The sequence below is a fragment of the Sycon ciliatum genome, chromosome 2, assembly GCF_964019385.1.
Source record: "Sycon ciliatum chromosome 2, ocSycCili1.1, whole genome shotgun sequence".
Classification (NCBI taxonomy): Eukaryota; Metazoa; Porifera; class Calcarea; order Leucosolenida; family Sycettidae; genus Sycon; species Sycon ciliatum.
The window spans coordinates 13,621,946-13,640,331 of NC_088644.1; the positions used below are offsets into that span (position 1 = coordinate 13,621,946).

Consider the following 18,386-nt stretch of genomic DNA (forward strand, 5'->3'; position numbering starts at 1 on the left):
GCATCGTTACCAACAACCCAGTTTGCGTTCAGGCGTGGCCACTCTACCGAAGACGCATTAGTCCTTATGTCAAACCGCATCCTAACAGCCAAGGACCAGGGCCTATTCACAGGTGTATGCCTGTTAGACATGTCCAAAGCCTTCGATAAAGTCCAACATGTCAAGCTATTGCAGGATCTCCACAGTGTTGGGGTGTCCGGTTCTGCCTTGGACTGGTTCGCCAGCTACCTATCCGGTCGCACTCAACGTGTCTGTCTGGGGTCGCGGACTAGCTCTATATCAGTTTGCACGAGTGGTGTCCCCCAAGGTTCGGTGCTGGGCCCCATTCTGTTCAGCCTTTACACCCGCGAGGTCCCCGCTGTACTTGGCCAGTCCGAGTCAGTTCAATTCGCTGACGACATTGCGCTCGCGTGCAGCCGGCGAACAGCACAGGAGGTATCCGATGTCTTATCTGCTTCGGTTACAATCCTTGCAGACTGGCTGAAGGATCGAGGCCTGATCCTCAATGCTGGCAAGAGCCAAGTAGTGCCAATTCCTGCCGGCCGTCAGCACACAGCTGATCTACAGGTCGTCTGCCATGCCACTTCACTGCCTAGTGTGCTAAGTGCTCGTTATCTTGGCGCCACAATCGATTCCGGCATGTCCTGGCACGCCCACATTGCCAAATGTTCTGCACGCGTGTCGCAGAAGATCGGAGCACTCTGGCGAATGCGCCGCTGCCTGAATCACCAGTCACGCATGACCTACTTTAGATCGCTGATCATGTCTGACCTGCTGTATGCTTCCAACGCGTACTCTAGCTCACTGCAAAGAAGGTACCTCGACCGTCTACAGGTCCTGCAGAACAGTGGGGCTCGTGCTGTCTTTGGCCGCCCTCCGTGGTCGTCTGCCCGCGACCTGCTGGAGCGCATGGCAGTGTTCCGTGTGGCAGAAGTCTTCAATCAGAAGCTAGCATACCTGGTGTGGCGCTGTCGTTATGCACTGGCAAGTCCAGAGTTGCAAGCCCTGCTAACCCCCGCTGCACCCGGCCCTACTCGGCTCCAATCTGCCATGGGCTTGTGCGTGCCAGTTTCCCATTCAGTTGCGGGGCGGGGGCGCTTTGCTTGCAAGGGTGCTGTATTATGGAATGCCCTCCCCAGCGACATCCGTGCCATCCATCACGCTCAGCAGTTTCGCACGCAGGTAATCCCCTATACCTGTGCCCTGTAGGCTGTAGATGCTGAAGACAAGCGCAATCTTCTGTTTTTTTTCTGTTTTCTTTCTGTTGTACCCGATCTCCCTCTGATGTACCGCTGACTCTATGCTGAAGAGCATTTAAATTCTCATTCTCATTATAATTTTCATATTCGCTTTCATGTTATTGGGTTCTATGCCCGTTTGAATTTGCGAATCAAAATAAATACAAACAAACAAGTCAAGTCGTAGGTCGTACATGTATCCAGGAAAAATTGGCAGAATTCGGTACTTTTCTGGTAAGTTTCATGCATGTTTGGTATGTGCATAAAGAAATGGAGCAGAATTCGAGGAACTGCACGCCATAAGGTTTGTATGGTTCTGCCAATTTCACTGCTTTTCGAGCAGAATCTGCCACCTTTTCGAGCATTATCCGCCAGGGCCTAATCACGAGGGGAAAAGGTCTTCTACATGTAGCTTTTCATTCTGTGTGTGATTATTGTGAGGTTTTGTGTGAAATTTTAATTTTCGGCTATCACATTTCGTTAATTTCTTACTTTTTAGACGGGGTCCATGGACTAGAACACAATAACCTTTTTTAGAAAACTGCCATAAAGCAGTTTTTATTGCTATAATTTCTTTTGTTTTTTCTGTCACCAATCAATGGAATGCCCTATATCAATATGTAAATTTAAACTAAATGATGGCCTTCACATCATATCAAGAGATCAATACCGTATTATACGCATTGATGTGCAAGCCTTTTCTTGCAGAAAATGGCAAAATGCATGTTCTTCTGCGGGGAAACATGTGAGTAGTACGTAGTGGTGGACAGTGGTGATACATTTTTTTATACGGAGGTCATTCTGTGCATGTTGCTCTAGCAGAATTTCATGACTCTGTCATAAAATTGTCTTGCCTTTCAGATATTTCAAATCTCCCCACCCTCGATCAGATTTATTTGAGAAATGTAACCAGGTGCGTGTCGCAGATGTTTTTGTTGATTCTGTGTTTATAATGGTTTATAATCATGGGTTTTCGTGATAAGGTCATCCTGCATCATATTGCACTGAAATCGTAATCCTGTTGATGTCGATACAACTTTTGGAAGTAGTTCAATGACTTCAAACTGTTAGTCCACGATTTTCTAAAACAACACAGCAAAAGAGGAACAATAAACATGTATTAAAATGTAAACAAATACATTGCTGAGTCCGACACCTCCTTCCAACAACTACACTGATCCTGAGGATAAAAGGGGCAAGGCAATGGTTGGAGGTACTGAGAGGTAAACAAGGCACTCCATAATAATAAAATCTTACACATCTTTTGGTGAGTATGAATGATATCCAGTCGAACCTCTTTAGGACGAACACCAAGGGACCGATGGTATTTATTCTGTGAGTTTGTCTTAACCTATTTATAACCAGTGAATACAATTATTTCTCCAATAAACATACGAATAGATTTCTTCTACAGCGAAAGATGATTCTAAGCCACACCAAATCATTGACTCGTCTCATATGAAACACATGGCCAGCAATCGAGGACATCTGAGAGTTGTAATTTTTGTACTCCTCCGAGGTGTGATTTTTGGCGTGCTGGCCCAAGCACAAGGAAGCCATCTGCAAAAAAACTGCAGAAAATGGTTGTTGTTTGATCCTTTGGTGTAATCTTTGTTTCTAGTCGAAGCTAGTTGCTGTTTGGAGCAGAAACGCTGAAATCGACTATTTTCTGCATGTACTCATACATGTACTCATGTACTCAGGCATGCAGTCTCACTCGTATTTTAGCTCTTTTTCTGGAATGGATGCTGCTCTGCGCCCCTTGGTGAACATTTCCTGCGTTCGTGGAGCAGCTGAAAAGGACCACTGGTATGTCTGGTTCCTGGTTTGAAAGTGGAGAGTCGACTTTTGTGCCTTCAAAAAGGAGTAGAGAGCGATAGAGGTACGTCTGTTGCTTATTTTTGAGTGCTCCTCGTACATTTTTGATCGTGATAGAAATTCTCAGACCAAAGTCAGACCAAAGTCAGCGCGATGATGGCCGTACAGTTTTCTTGTGGATTTTTTAGTTGTTTCATCTCGTATCTATGTCAGTATCGTGATGGTGAAGTGGAGAGGGTGATTTTCTTCCTCTAGGCTTCGTTCGGCCGACTTTGCTTCGTCCTCGTTGAAAAGTGATCCTGAAAAAAATTTCGATTCGAAAAATTATGTTGATTTTCAATGTACGTGATGACATGCGATTGCTGGCTATGAAATGAGTCACCAGAGAGGTTCTGCAAAACGAAAATGCGTACAAACTTTCGTTCTATGTCATGAAGTGCTAAACTTCGCACGAACTTTCGCAACTTTGGACGCGAAATGAACTGTCGTAGGAAAATTCGTGAGATCGGGTCATGGCGTACGTGCACTTGGCCCGCGCAAACTACGAAAATGTGCAGAACGCAAAATTCGTGCAAAAATTCGTACACACTTTCGCAAGGACTGTCGCGAAACTTCGTTCGAATTTTCGTTTTGCAGAACCTCTCTACTGAACCTTTCTTTAGAAACATGACGGCAACTGAAACAGCAACAGAGAAAGTACGATACATGTACAGCACATTCTTGCAGGTACATGTACTACAAACAGATTGCAGATCATAATTCTTGCTTTGGCGGCACGAAACTTTATTTGGGGCAGTGCAATCTCGGCGGTACTCACAAATAATAAATCAAACAGCCCAGACTTGAGTAAACAAATCCAATCATACAAGTACAAGATCTTCACGAGACGAGACTGCACCCATTGTCTTGTTTCGTATGAAGCAAACAAGTTACTGATCCCCTCCACAATGGCGATTTTCCCTGATATGCGAATATATTTTGCAAACTCGGTCAATGGGTCCTTGAACCTTTCCCTCCAGATTGGGAACTGCCAACGATAGTATGCCACTGACCAGTGCCTTACTTGTAACGTACCAATGTACAATGAATACGAGTATTTCGACAACACATCTAAGGGTTGGTTCACATAAGCAAAATCGGCACCGCAAGACATCGGCAGTGAGCCAGCTCCCGATCCGTTGCGCATACGGTTCGAGTACCAAATCTACTACAATAGTACAGAATGTGCCCAAATGCTACGACAGGTTTGCCAATTGAAGCTTGAATTCTATGTTTCTTCAGTAGTTCAAGGTCTTTCGGTGATGGCCACTCGGTGCTACCTTTTACTGGAGATCATGAAAATACTTCTACACATTTTATTGCAGTCTAGTAAGCGATGGTGTCGAAATTATGCTTGCAAACGTTGGGGAAGTCACAAGGACTTGCCAATGTATCCATCATATTTTTTATTTGTTTCAATTGTATTTGTCTCATAAGTTGCACAATGGTCAAGCAGATCATCCGAGAAGGACGGGCTGGTATGCTGACTTATTTGCCAGCTTGAAGCGACTACAAGAATAGCGAACGGACCTCCTCTCTAGCTTCAATTTAGGAAAATTTAGGACAAGTATTGGTTTGATATTTTGACAAAGTCTGGCTCCCGGCAGCCGGCGCGAACGGTTCACAAACCACTTTTGGTCAAACTTGTACGGGATCGGCGCCGGGGCAGATCGCAAGAGTTGGGCACTGTCCAACTTTGCCGGCGGTCCCTTGCGATATTTTACCGTATGACTTTGTTACGACTGCACGGGTTCACACAATCGCAATGCGCCGGGAGAGGTTGCAAGAAGCCCACCGCCGGTGACTCCCGGCGCGTACCGGCGATATGTGAACCAACCCTAACATAAGCCTTACCGTTAAAGGGGAAGTATACCCTAAATTCAAAATTTCACCAGTTGTAGTCTTCTGGGTGCTGAGTCGAATGGTCTTGGTCCGAGGAAGCTGAGACGCTCCCTTCCTACTTGAATCCCAATCGAACTCGCGCACTTCCACCGAAACTGGGTGGCTGCGCCCTACTAGATGGGGATTTGTATGCAAAATGTCACTAAAAGCGCCATTTCGTTCTTATAAAAGCACGGATGACCGCGATTGGCCCCAGGGGACACGATAAGATTTCGAAATTGCTCTGACACAATGTCCTGCCACTTCTGGAACCGGTCGGACATGGCCGGACACTGTGATTTTTTTACAAGTCTGGTACTCATAATAAAAAAAATAATTATTATTGTAAAAAGCTTACGTGGAGATATTATTATTGTCTTCACCAATTTCAAGTCACACACGACACCACTGCATAATGCACACATGCATGTACATGCTACATCACACTGCGGTATTGCTGGTCACATCAAGGATTATCATCACACAGATCTCAAGTAGTGTAACACTCATTCAAATCGCTGTGCGTTTTTCAGCAAACATAGCAACTGTGACATGAGCGTGTAGCGTTTCTGCACATTTCGGATTTGAGCTGGTTTTTCAGCGGCAGATCAAAGACATTCATTTTTACGCAGTCGGCAAAAGACAAAGTGGGCACCTGCTTGCCCATTCTAACTTCTTGTTGCCAGCTCCAAGATCGACAACATGTCACTACTCGAGTTGGCTGAAAGCACCCATCTTTGCAAACGCGATGTGCTCTTTGAACAGCACGTTGTTTCTACGCGACGTTGAATTTCTGACTAACCTTCGCTGCTGCTGTTCCGTCGATCTTGCACAGCGCCTGTGCAACAGGAGCGTAATTGACTGGATTTGCAGAAGACTGCTCCTTTCGATAGAGGCATATCGCAAGCTGGCACACATTTCTGACGCCTTGTTTCCCTGGAACAGGGACGTTTTCAATATTTCAGATTGTACAAGCGCCTCACGTAATAGTTCCTACTGTAGCGAGAAAGCGAAGAAATTTCATTTCAAAACTCCTCGATCGTTTGCTACGCTCAAACTGGACCTACACTGAAGTGGACAGCTCCCTGTCTTGCTGTGAAACCCTCTTGTCACAGGTTGCTGCTCCGACTTCGTGAGACTTCTTCCCAGGCCGAGCGCCATTGTCCTCAACCGTTCTCTTTCCCAGCGACGCTATTTTGTGAATTTCGATGGAAAAGATGGTCCGTTCAAGAAAAAAAGCGCCGGATTCGAATCGAAAATGGTCGGACAATACGGAGCATCAGCAAATCGAATTTTCGATTTGATTATTCGAATGGCAAAAAGAAAATCAGAGAGAAAATTCGAATGAAAAAGAGGTTCAGCATGTAGCGCAGTCCAGTATTTTCGAATCGAGTTTTTTTTAGCTTGAGCAGTTGAGGACTGGGATTTTGGGATGTGCAATGAACGGAGTTGCTGTTGTTTCTCATTGCCTTTGGGGATGACGCGAAGCGGCGGATGCTTCATCCGATTCAGGCTATTGGCGATAGGATCTCTCTTGGAGACCCCTTGAAAAGGCGGATCTCGGCCGAGCTCCTCCGCTATCCCTTGCATATCAGGTGATTTGCGGACGAATAGGTGAGGGTGGGCCCTACACTGCCTCAGCAGAATGAGATCCATGGTAAGGTCGACCCTCAAATATTTGGCGCACTTTGAGTTGCCCTCTCCCTGCGGGGAACTCACGATAGACGCAGATGCCGAGACAACGCCAGCAGGGCTACTGCAGTACTGGGAGCAGGAGGCATACCGGGGCTGGTAGTTGGTGACAAAGCCATGATTCCAGGATACTTGAAATGAAACAAAATGCACACTTGATAAAACGTTTCACAGTTCGAGAGAGAGGAAAGCGTCAAGATTGACAAGAAGTCCGGACTAGTACTTTAGTAAGAACTAGTAGTACAGTAGCTACATGCGCAAGAATGAGTACTCGTAGTGCGCCGTGTACTAGAGCACGCGCGGAGCATTCGAAAAGTATTCGAAAAGTATTTTCTGTTTGCGGGCATTTTTCAGTCGAACAAAGCCCTAGTTTCGACTGATTGAGTGCTTTTCGTGACGATTCTCGAATTTCATTCGAATATTCGATTTGCTGATGCTCCGTAATGTCCGATGTCCGACCGTTATCGTGTCCCCTGGGCCCATATGTTGTAGTCTTTGGGACGCTGAGTCGACTGGTTTTGGTCCGAAAAGGCTGCGATGCAGCGTTCCTCCTTTATTCCCAATCGAACATGGTTGAACAAGCGGTCACGTGCTCCTGGGTGCCCAAATCACCTGGTCACCGCGCCAGCAGGCGACAACTTTCACACCAAGGTTCAACTCGAGTTCAACCCGAGTGACAGGACTGCACCCAAAAAAGGTCAAACAGGCTAGTAAGTTGTACCCTGCAGGCACGGTGACCAGGTGTACGCAGGAGCACGTGACCGCTTGTTCAACCATGTTCGATTGGGAATAAAGGAGGAACGCTGCATCGCAGCCTTTTCGGACCAAAACCAGTCGACTCAGCGTCCCAAAGACTACAACATATGGGCCAATCGCGGTCATCCGTGCTTTTATAAGAACGAAATGGCGCTTTTAGTGACATTTTGCATACAAATCCCCATCTAGTAGGGCGCAGTCACCCAGTTTCGGTGGAAGTGCGAGAGTTCGATTGGGAATAAAGGAGGAAGGGAGCGTCTCAGCTTCCTCGGACCAAGACCATTCGACTCAGCACCCAGAAGACTACAACTGGTGAAAATTTGATTTTAGGGTATACTTCCCCTTTAAGAAGGTGAACTCGCGTTCTTCGCACACTGTAGACAAGGGCAAAGAGATAAAAAATTATGGATCTACATGTAAATCCGAATAAAATCAGCACACGTTTCCGTAAATGAAAGGGTGAGCATAAGCAAATATATATATAATATTAAAATGAATCGAAGGAAACAAAGAGATCCTGTCAGCTTTTCCATTATTAATTTTAGTGCATTCCGCCCAAAATCAGCACACTTTTCGTAAATGAAAGAGTCAACACAAGGAAATGAATCAAAGGGAACTGGTCAACTCACCTGTCATTGAGTAATATTCCGCGAAAGGAGGTCTCAGCAGCGCCGAAACGAAATAAGCCAGGCCAGGAGACGAAATATCCAAAACAGCTCATACAAGAAGCAGTTCCAAAGAAGGAAGTTCCTCGCGCATGCACCCGAACGTTCGAACACGGACTGCACTGCATGCATGCATGCAACACATTCTCGTCTGCCGTGCACGTGCACCGCACGCGGCTAGCACCCGTTGGTAGATCTAATACCGAGCACCTTACGTAGAGACTTACGTAGCCTAAGTGAAATACCGAGCACCTTACGTAGAAACTTACGTAGCATAGCGGTGTCGTTTTTCTTGCCATGTGAACACATAGAAAAGCTGACAGTTACAGGATCGCTTTTCTAAATAAACTGTTTATGCACTCTTGCCAGTCTTGATTGTAGGGATACCGTTTTATTTATTTATTTACATGTATTTTCAAATACCGAAGGCACCCACTTTGATAGTCCAAGGGATGGCCCACGCCTGAAAGAGAATAGATAATAATAGAGAAAAGATACCGGTATGGATCTACAATGTACATGCCGTCGAGTCAGTAGATTATTATTTTTAATTTTATTTATATTTTAATAGGGCAGTCCCCACAGAAGGTCTTCTTACGGGGTACGGTAGCCAGAAACATAAAAAATCTGTGCCCCGGCACTGGTGCGCCGGTATACGCAGTACGTCTACCCTTTTATTCATTTTTTAATTTTACCTGTACTGGCCCAATAATAGGGTCCAGCGGATAATGCTCCAAACATGTTCGTATAATGCTTATCATAATGCTCCAAAAACTACCTTGTAATGCTGATTATAATGATTCAACAAGGGCTATAATGCTCTTGGTTTGGAACAAAAATGGAAGAAAGGCTACGCATTGTCAAACTTCCAGGAAAGGATGCATTTAGTCGCATGATCTGCCTCCAAGGCTGAAGCTGCTACAATATCTCTCACGAGCTCCGCCACTTCTTAGCACTATAAGACATGATCGCGCCTCCATTGGCTGCTCTCCATCGGATCCATTGCAACTTTGATGCAGGACTGTGGCTGAATAGTGGGTGTATCAAATCTTTTCCCTTGCTTCAGTATCCATGTAGTGAGAGGTGAAACCATTATTGCTGGTGATCATTTGGATGCTGGAAGCTTATCATAGGAAGTGGTATTCCTGCCTGCAGGTAAGCTGTCACTGCTTCCACTCTGTGAAAAATGTTTCCATCTGAAACAGCTCAAGTGAGGCCAGTTCCTGAGAGACGATGCCAGATCGAGATCCCTCCCATTTGCAGAAATCCTGAAACACGTGGTCAGACTGGCGTTATTTTGCCGCTCTACATCCAGATATCCTCTGCTTGCCGCTGGCTGTCTTCTTCTCCTGAGGTTGCGTGGAGACAAATGGTTGGCCACAACACTCAAGTTCTTTTCTGATAGCACTTGACTGTAGGCCTTGCATTACAATCGTCCACGACAAACTGTACGTGCTTCACCAAGACACGCGCTGCTGAGCACTCAAATCGACTTCAAGGTACTGCGTCCGTGAGAAATTCTAGCTCTTTTCGAGCCTGCTGAGCTGGACTCGGCAAAGGCAGTTATTTGGAACAAGCTCTTTCTGTTTATAGCCGCTCCTTCTTTCCAGGTCCAAATTTATAAAATGATCAGTGTTTCCCGTTGTATTTCAGTATCGCAAGAGATGCTATGGCCAGAGCCTATGGCATAAAAGGAAAACTCCTCTTCGTCTGTTTGATCATTCACTTCGCGTCCGTCTAGTCTTCTCCGACATGGCTCTCCATGATTTCTAAAAAGAACTCCTCGTAAATCATTGTTACGGATTTTGCGACCAGCCTCTGTTGCAACGTTGGGCATGCTACATCTAATCACCTGTACTAGTACATCAGGATCTACCTGACTATGCTTTCAAATTTGAGTGCGGATGCAGATTTTCTCGCTCTGCGGTTTTCTTAGCTTATGTCCCAAGTATGTCTAGCAGTACCTCCAGGAGTTGCTGCATCAACCTTAGTAAGGATCTGGCGTCAGAGGACCATGCCTTCTTCGTCAAGCTGCTTCTCGGAGCAAGGGTTCGGAGCACGGACATCCGAGTGCCATTGATACTTTCAGGGCAGGAGAGGTACGTATAAAGTAACTCTTTCCTCGGTAGCTGGACCACCGACGAGCCCCTTGAAAGAGATTATGCCCAAACCACTCCAGCTGGCGGATGAAACCCCCAACACCCGTCTCTCCGCCCAGCGACGCCAGTCACACGACTTTCCCTTGGCATGTAGCCTGCCTCGCCGTTCCCGCTCAACCATGGCCAAGGCTTTCCTTGCTTGCGTGCTGAGCGCATGGAACTCCCTGCCTCGGAGAATAGGGGGTGGTAGTACTATAAGTATAACACAGTGCTCTATGACATCGCTACTCTACGTGGAATGAAACCAGAGCCAGAGTGGCAGAGGGCTCATAACGGGTGATAGCAAAGTGTGTGCGGACAAGAGCGGTAAAATATTTTGGGCTGGATACAGTGCGAATGGCAGCCGGGAGGGAGTTCCATGTGGCAGTGGTGACAAAGAGAAAGGTGGCACGGGTGGGTGTGCTGGCTCTAGCAGGTGGGAGTAGATGTTGGGGGCGCCTGGCGCTGTTTGACACTGAGTAGCCTAGGTCCTCCAGGGTCGTCATCTGGCTATTGATAAGGTGGTGGAGCTCAAGAAGGCACTGAATGTATCTTCGCTATGCGAGGCTGGGCCACTGGAGGTGCGCGAAGAGTGAGGCGCTTTCGGCCCCGTTTGAGGAGGGTACACGCCATACTGCCGCAGGATCACACGTGCCACTCTTGCCTGTATGTAGCCGTTCAAGGGTAGTAGCCTGAGCACTGGAGAGTTGAAATTAAAGCGGCTGGCTACGGTTGGGTGATACGCTTGGTCATGTGGATCAGCAGGACTGCTCGCTGGCGAAACTTTGTCGTGATGGTGGCGAGACTGGCGACGTGGTTGGTGAAGTCGAGGTTAGAGTCCAAGATGACTCCAAGGTGTCGGTGAGTCGTTACATCAGACACGTCATCTCCCTGCATTCTCAGGTGCGGAGTCGGATGAGTAGGGTGGGCACGTTCTGCACGACTTCTAGGAGAGAACTGCATGGTGCAAGACTTCGAAGTGTTGAAGCACCCTCCGACTGAATCAGCCCACTGCAGAACGCCATCAGTGGCGGCCTGGAGGGGGTGGACCATTTGTTGTTGGTTAGGTCCTCCGGCTGCTCTCCCAAGAGTAGTGTCATCGGCAAATAAGAGCACACCAGTAGTGACATCAGACGATATGGTGCGAGGAAGGGCATTAATGTAGAGAATGAAAAGAATGGGGCCCAAGGTGAGATCCCTGGGGAACGCCTGCAGAAACTGGGTGGGTCGACGACTTGGCAGAGAGAACTTTGACACAGAAGGAACGGTTTCTGAGGTAGTTGGTGAACCAAGAAACGGCTTCAGGGGATATGATAGTAGCGAGCTGACGGAGAAGAACAGTGTGCGGTACCTTGTCAAACGCTTTCGCGAAATGCAAGAATAGAGCGTGGTAGTCAGTGCGCCTGTCGAGTGCTTTAGCCACTCTTGAAGACAGGACAATTAGCTGATCGAGTGTCGACTTGCAGGAGACGAAGCCATACTGGTGGTCGGTAATTAATCCCTGCCTATTGAGGAAGCTGGTGAGGTGCTCGGCGATGATGGCGTCCAGAATCTTAGCTATGGCCGGCAGCAGGGAGATAGGACTGTAGCTAGCTGGCTCCGCAGGTTTAACTGGATGCAAGCAACCGACGCCTTGTAAACCTGCTACATGAACTTGCTGAACTAAGTTACTTGCTGAACTACAGGCTCTCTTTCTCAATCTACCCCCCACCCGCTCCCCCTGTTCTTTCTCTTTCCCTCATTTATCTGGTGCGTCCAGAGCGTGACGATGTCGAGACCAGTTGGTCGACGGAGCGTCTGGTAGGCCCAGACAGATCCTGCCGGCAATTCTTTCGGCAAAATATCGAAGAATTGAAAGAGCGGAAATTGCCGGCAAAATCGGAGCAAAATATCGAGATGTTGGGTAAAATCGATGCCTGTTTAGGCACCCAAGATGGCAGAGGTCGTATCTGCTCACGGGGAGACAGATGAATCCCGGGACATACCACCCTGGGGCCTAATAAATTACAACTCCGAGGAGAGGGCAACTTTGTCTATGGTTGTTGTTTATTTAGAACAAAGATTATTTAGAACAAAGAGGAAGAAATGTTTCATGTGCATGCGCATATCTGGTGAGGGAGCTGACGTCATGTAGGACTCCATGGTGGGACACCTTATCGAATGCCCCGGCCACGTCGGCAGCTAGAACTCGTGTCATCATGGTCTGCCTCCGACCCACGACCAGGCAGCACTGGAATGTGCGACTTTATAATTACTCATGTTGGAGACCAATGGAGTGAGAGGATCTAGCCTGGAGGAGGTCAGGTGTTCCATCCTAGGCCATGTCTACGTCTAACTATGAATGTGTCCCTATGGCCCTACACTCGTCACCCTCACCACACTCACAGTCAGTGGCTTGAGTGGGACTACATGTACTGCCCCACTACTGGCACTAGGCCACTAGTGGCACAGTACTGTCTGACACTAGCTAAATAAATACGAGTAGATCATCTACATGACTGTACTATAAAAGTACTCAGTAGTATTACATGTAGTAGTAGCGTTAATGATCCATCCAGTCCAGTACACCGGTAGATCTACACGGTGCCGCTAAGTTCGATCCAGTGAATCAACGCAACATCCAGGTGTTCGTAGGTCTTCTATCCACTGCGTAGTACTTCGATTGTACGAATCCATCAGCCCCGGACCCGGATTCGCCAAATTTGTGCATGTTCGATTGTACGAATCCGGATCCCGAGAGCACGGATTCGGATCCAGTCAACCCACCTCCCAGAGACGGATTCGACGGATTCGACGGATTCATTTCGATAGTACGACTCGTATCTACTCAAAACTCGCAATATGCGTACACTAGGTCAAGAGTTTACCACAACGCGTACAGAGATACTGCGGGATGAGCTGTAGCAACGCGGTTGCTAAGGCCTTGAAACGGATTATCGGTTGTGCACATTCGATTGTATCCGTCCGATCGAAGTGATCTGGTCGGCGGGGATATACCGGATCGATATCCAGTTTCTACAATCGAATGCAGCCTAAATTATTTGCGGAAAAAACTCTCGAAAACTTGCGCAAGAAATTGCGGCAGAAAGTAACAAAAAATGCGACGAAAAGTGCGGAATGATGCAGAACTTGCCAGGAATTCGCGGAATTATTTGCAGAAAATTGCGGATTTCTGTCCCCGGGGAAAATTGCGATTCCGCGGCCGCGTTTTTTCCGCGTTTTTTTAAAAGACCGCGTTTTCCGCGTTTTTTGAACTTTTTTGTTGCACTACACGTACACACGTACACAGTGCACTGTTCGGTCAGCTACATGTACGTCTCATCGTGGCGGCTTTTTACTCAAATATGACGAGTGCTTACACCAGAGACTTGTAACTGATTGATTTCACTACATACTCACTGAAAATTGCCGCACATCAATATTATTCACCGCATATTTACCGCATATTTACCGCAAATTATGCCATATTTTGCCGCGTTTTTGCGATTTTTTTCCACAATTTTCCCCGGGGACAGGGATTTGGGCCAAATCACGAAATTTGTTGCATCGTATATCTACTCCGGAGTCGTACTGTGTACATGTACATGTAAATAACCTACAGCAGTACAGGATCACGGAAAGAACTGCGTGAAAAGTGCATACAAATGTGAGATATAGTGCAGAAAACAACAAAAAATGCGGGAAATAGCAGATTTTGCTGAAAATCGCGGGTTTGGGCCAAAATCGCGAAATTTGTTGCATCCGTGGAATCGCGATTTCCTGGAGGGTCAGGGCGACCAGGCCTTTTTTTTATTTGCGCTCCTTCCCCCGCCCTGATCTCACATACCGATGTAAATCCTTTATCTCAGCATTGCTAGCTTTTCACAAAATAATTTTAGGATGTTTTTCGATGGGCGTCGATGCTGTCTCTTGTTGTATGGAGGATAGTACTATGCCCGTACAAAAGGCCTTACCTGCAACATCCATCACCAACGCAGCTCCGCACACTTATTAGAGCAGAGCTGAAACAGCTCGGCTACTTAGTGCGCAATATATAGTATAGTATTGTGTGTCAGTTGCAAAGACTTCTGGGGAGAATGAAACGACAAGGTTAGAATTTAAAAATACAACGAAACAGGAGCCTCTCAGAAGTGGCGGTGCAAGACAGTAATGATGACAAAGCCAGCAAGTCCTCGGCAGTGGGCACGGAACTGATCACTGTTTAAAATGTAATTCGGTGCAAACAAACCACGGCCTCAGTGACCCGGAGTATAGTCAAAGGGCATTGCATAACCGTTGTAACGTTACAAGGCTGCAATGTGATGGGGGACGGGAGGAGAGAGAGAGAGAGGGGGGGGGGGTAGCTTCTGCAAGAAAAAATAGGTGTGATAAAATCTGTTTGATCGTGCGATATTTTAACGGAAAGAAAAAACTTGAAATTCTTGTACGCTTGAACATGTGGTCAACTTGATGACTGTACGCATGTTTGTTCAACGGTGGTATCAAGTCACATACTCTCTCGCGCACAGATACATACACACATACAAATACTTCAGGTGCTGAGGTAATTTCTGAGATCGTGAAGGGATAAGCATGACCTGAAGAGAACAACTGGAGAGAGCATTCTATAAGTCTGGCCCATAAGGGAAAGAACAGACCTTTTGGAGCGCACATTCGTCCGGAATGGCATGACAATGCGTCATTCACACAACACGCTGAGCACTGCCAGCCAGAGTCAAGCTCATACATACAGAGCTGGATGCAGTGATGATACCTTCATCAAGATTCACATTTCAACTTATCAGGGCAGGTTGTGCGGGTAGCTGGCTGAATGCGCTGTTGCCGTACAGGATATTCTAACATCGTAACTTTCACAGTGCCCAGATAGTACAAAACAGCCAGCAAGTTAGCTGCTGTTCAGATCTGGAGGGCTGATCTGACGTTGCTGTGATCCACTAGTGGTTCCCATCGCTGCGGGCAAGCCAACACTGGGCATAGCACTCACTGCGGCGCCACCATTGTGATGGTGATCTGTGAAGTGTCCAGAGAGAATAGACAACAGAGGGAAACCAGCTGTCGAGATAAACACTTGCCAGTTTGCGATGGGGGGGGGGGGGAAAGATTCAAGTAGGGTGATACCTAGCAGACGGGGGAGAATGCAAGACAATTCTTGCCCAGCGAGAATGCAAGACAATTCCTGCCCAGCGAGAATGGAAGACAATTCCTGCCCAGCGAGAATGCAAGACAATTCCTGCCCAGCGAGAATGCAAGACAATTCCTGCCCAGTGAGAGTGCAAGACAATTCCTGCACAGTGAGAATGCAAGACAATTCCTGCCCAGCGAGAATGCAAGACAATTCCTGCACAGCGAGAATGCAAGACAATTAACGCCCAGCCACGGAAGCAAACACTCAATTCGGCCTACAGCTCAGAACATAAAATATAAACCATGTGGTCATGCATATACATGCACAGTCAATTTAGGGGTGAAACGGTTACCCTTTAAGGTAACAAACGGGTATCTGGCTTAACGGGCGGGTTATCGGGTACCCTTTATCCGCCATACTATTTCCAAAAACGTTGCATTTGCTTGGGATCGTAAGCGCAACATGTATTTTACAGGCATTCTGATAGGAGAGAGATTTTCGGGCAACAATTTGCTACAGTAGCCTTCCAGATTTCACGCCAGGAGGATACGCGAAGTCATGCAAGTACACTACATCGCGACGAGCACAGTGTGCACAATCACCTGATCACTGCGCTACATGCTAACAGTCAAAATTGTTGTAGCTTCAATGGATACCGTGATATGTAGCATGATTGAACCCGTACCCGGGTTACCCGGATCACCCCTAACAGTCATAGCCAAAGACATCCCACCCACGTGCCGAAAGCAGCGCCAAGGATCATGCAACCGCTGCGGCCCTCGGATCATTTTTGCGAACATGCATGATGTCATCGAAGTGGAAACGCGGCGCTACTTTTGACCGTGCTCGCGGGTTGGATTTCTATGCCCACGGCTGTACATGTGCAGGACTACACAATGTACAACTATTTTCATCGCACCACAGCTGACCTGGGGCAGTGCTAATCGCTCCGTCAGCAGTTGTAGCCACTGGCACAAACAAGCTTTTCATTGCAGCCATGTCACCGCCCATCTGCGATACAGGTCTGGACGGTGGCCCTGATGCAGGTTGTTGCCGAGAGTTGCTCATCGTATTCGCAGCCACGTTTGCATAGGTCAGTGCCTGCAAGTCCTCCAGGTTATTCACAGACATCTGATTGTTGGCAGGATCGTAAGTGCCTGCATTGGCATACTGTGGGCCAGACTGACCAGCAGAATTCACTGGTTGCTGCTGCTGGACCATATGCTGTTGCTGTTGTTGTTGAGATATCTGATGCTGAGATGGTGTAGGAACTGCTTGCTGCTGCTGCGCTTGATGAAGCAGCTGTTGCTGACCTTGTTGCTTTGGCTGTTGGTGCTGCTGCTGCGTCGGATGATGAACTTGTTGATGGTGGTGTTGGGGCTGCTGCTGCTGATGATGCTGTTGTTGCATAGGAATAGTGGGATGTTGCATTGCCTTGCTTGGTACCTGCTTACCATATGATGGGTCCATAATGCTCTGTTGCATCGGCTCACTTAGCGACTCTGTTGAGGAGCCCAGATACTTTGGCACTGCTACTAAAGGCGGCTGCTGCTGCTGCTGTTGTTGTTGCTGTTGCTGCAGCTGCTGGTGATGATGTTGCTGCTGCTGGTGCTGCTGCTGGTGCGGTGGAACATTGGCATGCATGGTTAAGTGACTGTTAGCAGCTCCTGACTTCTGGTCATGGTTCTGAGCTGGGAATTGGCCAGGATGCTGCGAGGATCCTGAGGGATAGGCCTGCTGAACACTGAGGGGTCCTCCGGAAGTGTTCTGCAGCGGCTGGTGCATGGATGCTTGGCCAGGGTTTCGCCCAGATGAAGGCCCGCTACCACCATGGTGTGGTGGGACAAAATGACCAGAATGGCCAACTGATGGATCTGCACTTGCAGGCAGTCCTGAGGATGGCTGGTGTGGTTGTTGCTGCTGTTGGTGGACACGCTCGTTGGCTGTGTGACTTTGGTAGTTGAAACTCTGCACAGAGGCAGTACCAGCATGCGGTGTTACTTGGCCACCGTAGGGCGGTACTCCTGGTGTTTGTGGTACACTATCGCCGGCATGTTGTTGGTGCTGAGTCTGCAATTGGTGCAGCTGTGCTTGCTGCTGCTGCTGCTGCTGTTGCTGCTGCTGGTGCTGCTGTTGCTGCTGCACATGCTGGTGTAAAACCTGCTGCCGCAACGGCTGACTGAGAGATGCATGGTCTTGGCTGGTGCGGGCAGCTCCTGAGTGGTGATGCTGCTGCTGCTGCTGCTGCTGCTGATTGGATGGGTGGCGCAAGTACGGGCTAGGGAAAGCACCGGACTGCGTTTCAGCTTCTGAATGGCCATGCTGTGTAGACTGGGACAGCGGATGGCCATTCGAATGGGTCTGCTGCTGTGTTCCGGACTGCTGTTGCTGGCTGTACTGTGACGGCTGGTGTGCTTGTTGCTGCAGCTGCTGAGATGGTGCTGACTGAGAGGGCATGGTGTTGTGGCCACTGTTCTGATAGCCAGTTTGGTTGAATTGTTTGCTAGCCATAAGATTGAGATGCTGTTGCTGCTGCGCGACCATGTCCTGCATCAGCTGCGCATGCGCTTGGGAAGCACTGGCGGCGTGCATTGCTACTTGCGGTCCCTGTGCTGAGTTTGTGTGCTGCTGCTGCTGCTGGGGCAGTGTGGCGGAAACAGTCTGAGCTGGAACAACAGTAGTGGGGCCAGGGTGCATTTGGTGTTGGGTTACGGTGGAAGTCTTCTGCACTGGCCCTGTCTGGTGCTGCTGTGGAGGTTGCTGCTGCTGTTGTTGCGGCTGCTGCTGTGGTTGCTGCTGCTGCTGCGGCTGTACTGGAGCAGTCTGCTGCAGGTACGCTGGATCCGGGACGTACTCATCCGACGCAGTCCTGTGGTGAGTCTGGTATGGCGCTACTGGCGCTGCTGGCACACCTGCGGGGGCTTTGCCGATACTGGAGTTACTCATAGACAACAGCGGGTGTCCAGGCCGGGACCCTGCACTACCAAAACGCGCCAACTGGCCATCGGACGGCGTCGAAGAACCGCCGCTGTAC

The 18,386-nt window shown here is 48.2% G+C and overlaps 1 protein-coding gene across 1 annotated transcript in view; it reads right to left on the minus strand.

Moving 5' to 3' along the window:
* Nucleotides 1–14,259: 14,259 nt before the first annotated feature.
* The window catches only part of LOC135808831 (serine/threonine-protein kinase WNK1-like), a 19,310-nt gene continuing 15,183 nt past the window's right edge, over nucleotides 14,260–18,386 (minus strand). Inside the window, exons 12-13 of the mRNA XM_065322061.1 lie at nucleotides 16,282–18,386; nucleotides 14,260–15,237 (exon numbers count right to left, since the gene is read on the minus strand). The exon at nucleotides 16,282–18,386 is cut by the window's right edge and continues 105 nt beyond it. Of these exons, the coding sequence (XP_065178133.1) occupies nucleotides 15,113–15,237; nucleotides 16,282–18,386 (2,230 nt within the window). The 3' untranslated portion in view covers nucleotides 14,260–15,112. The remainder of the gene's footprint in view (nucleotides 15,238–16,281) is intronic.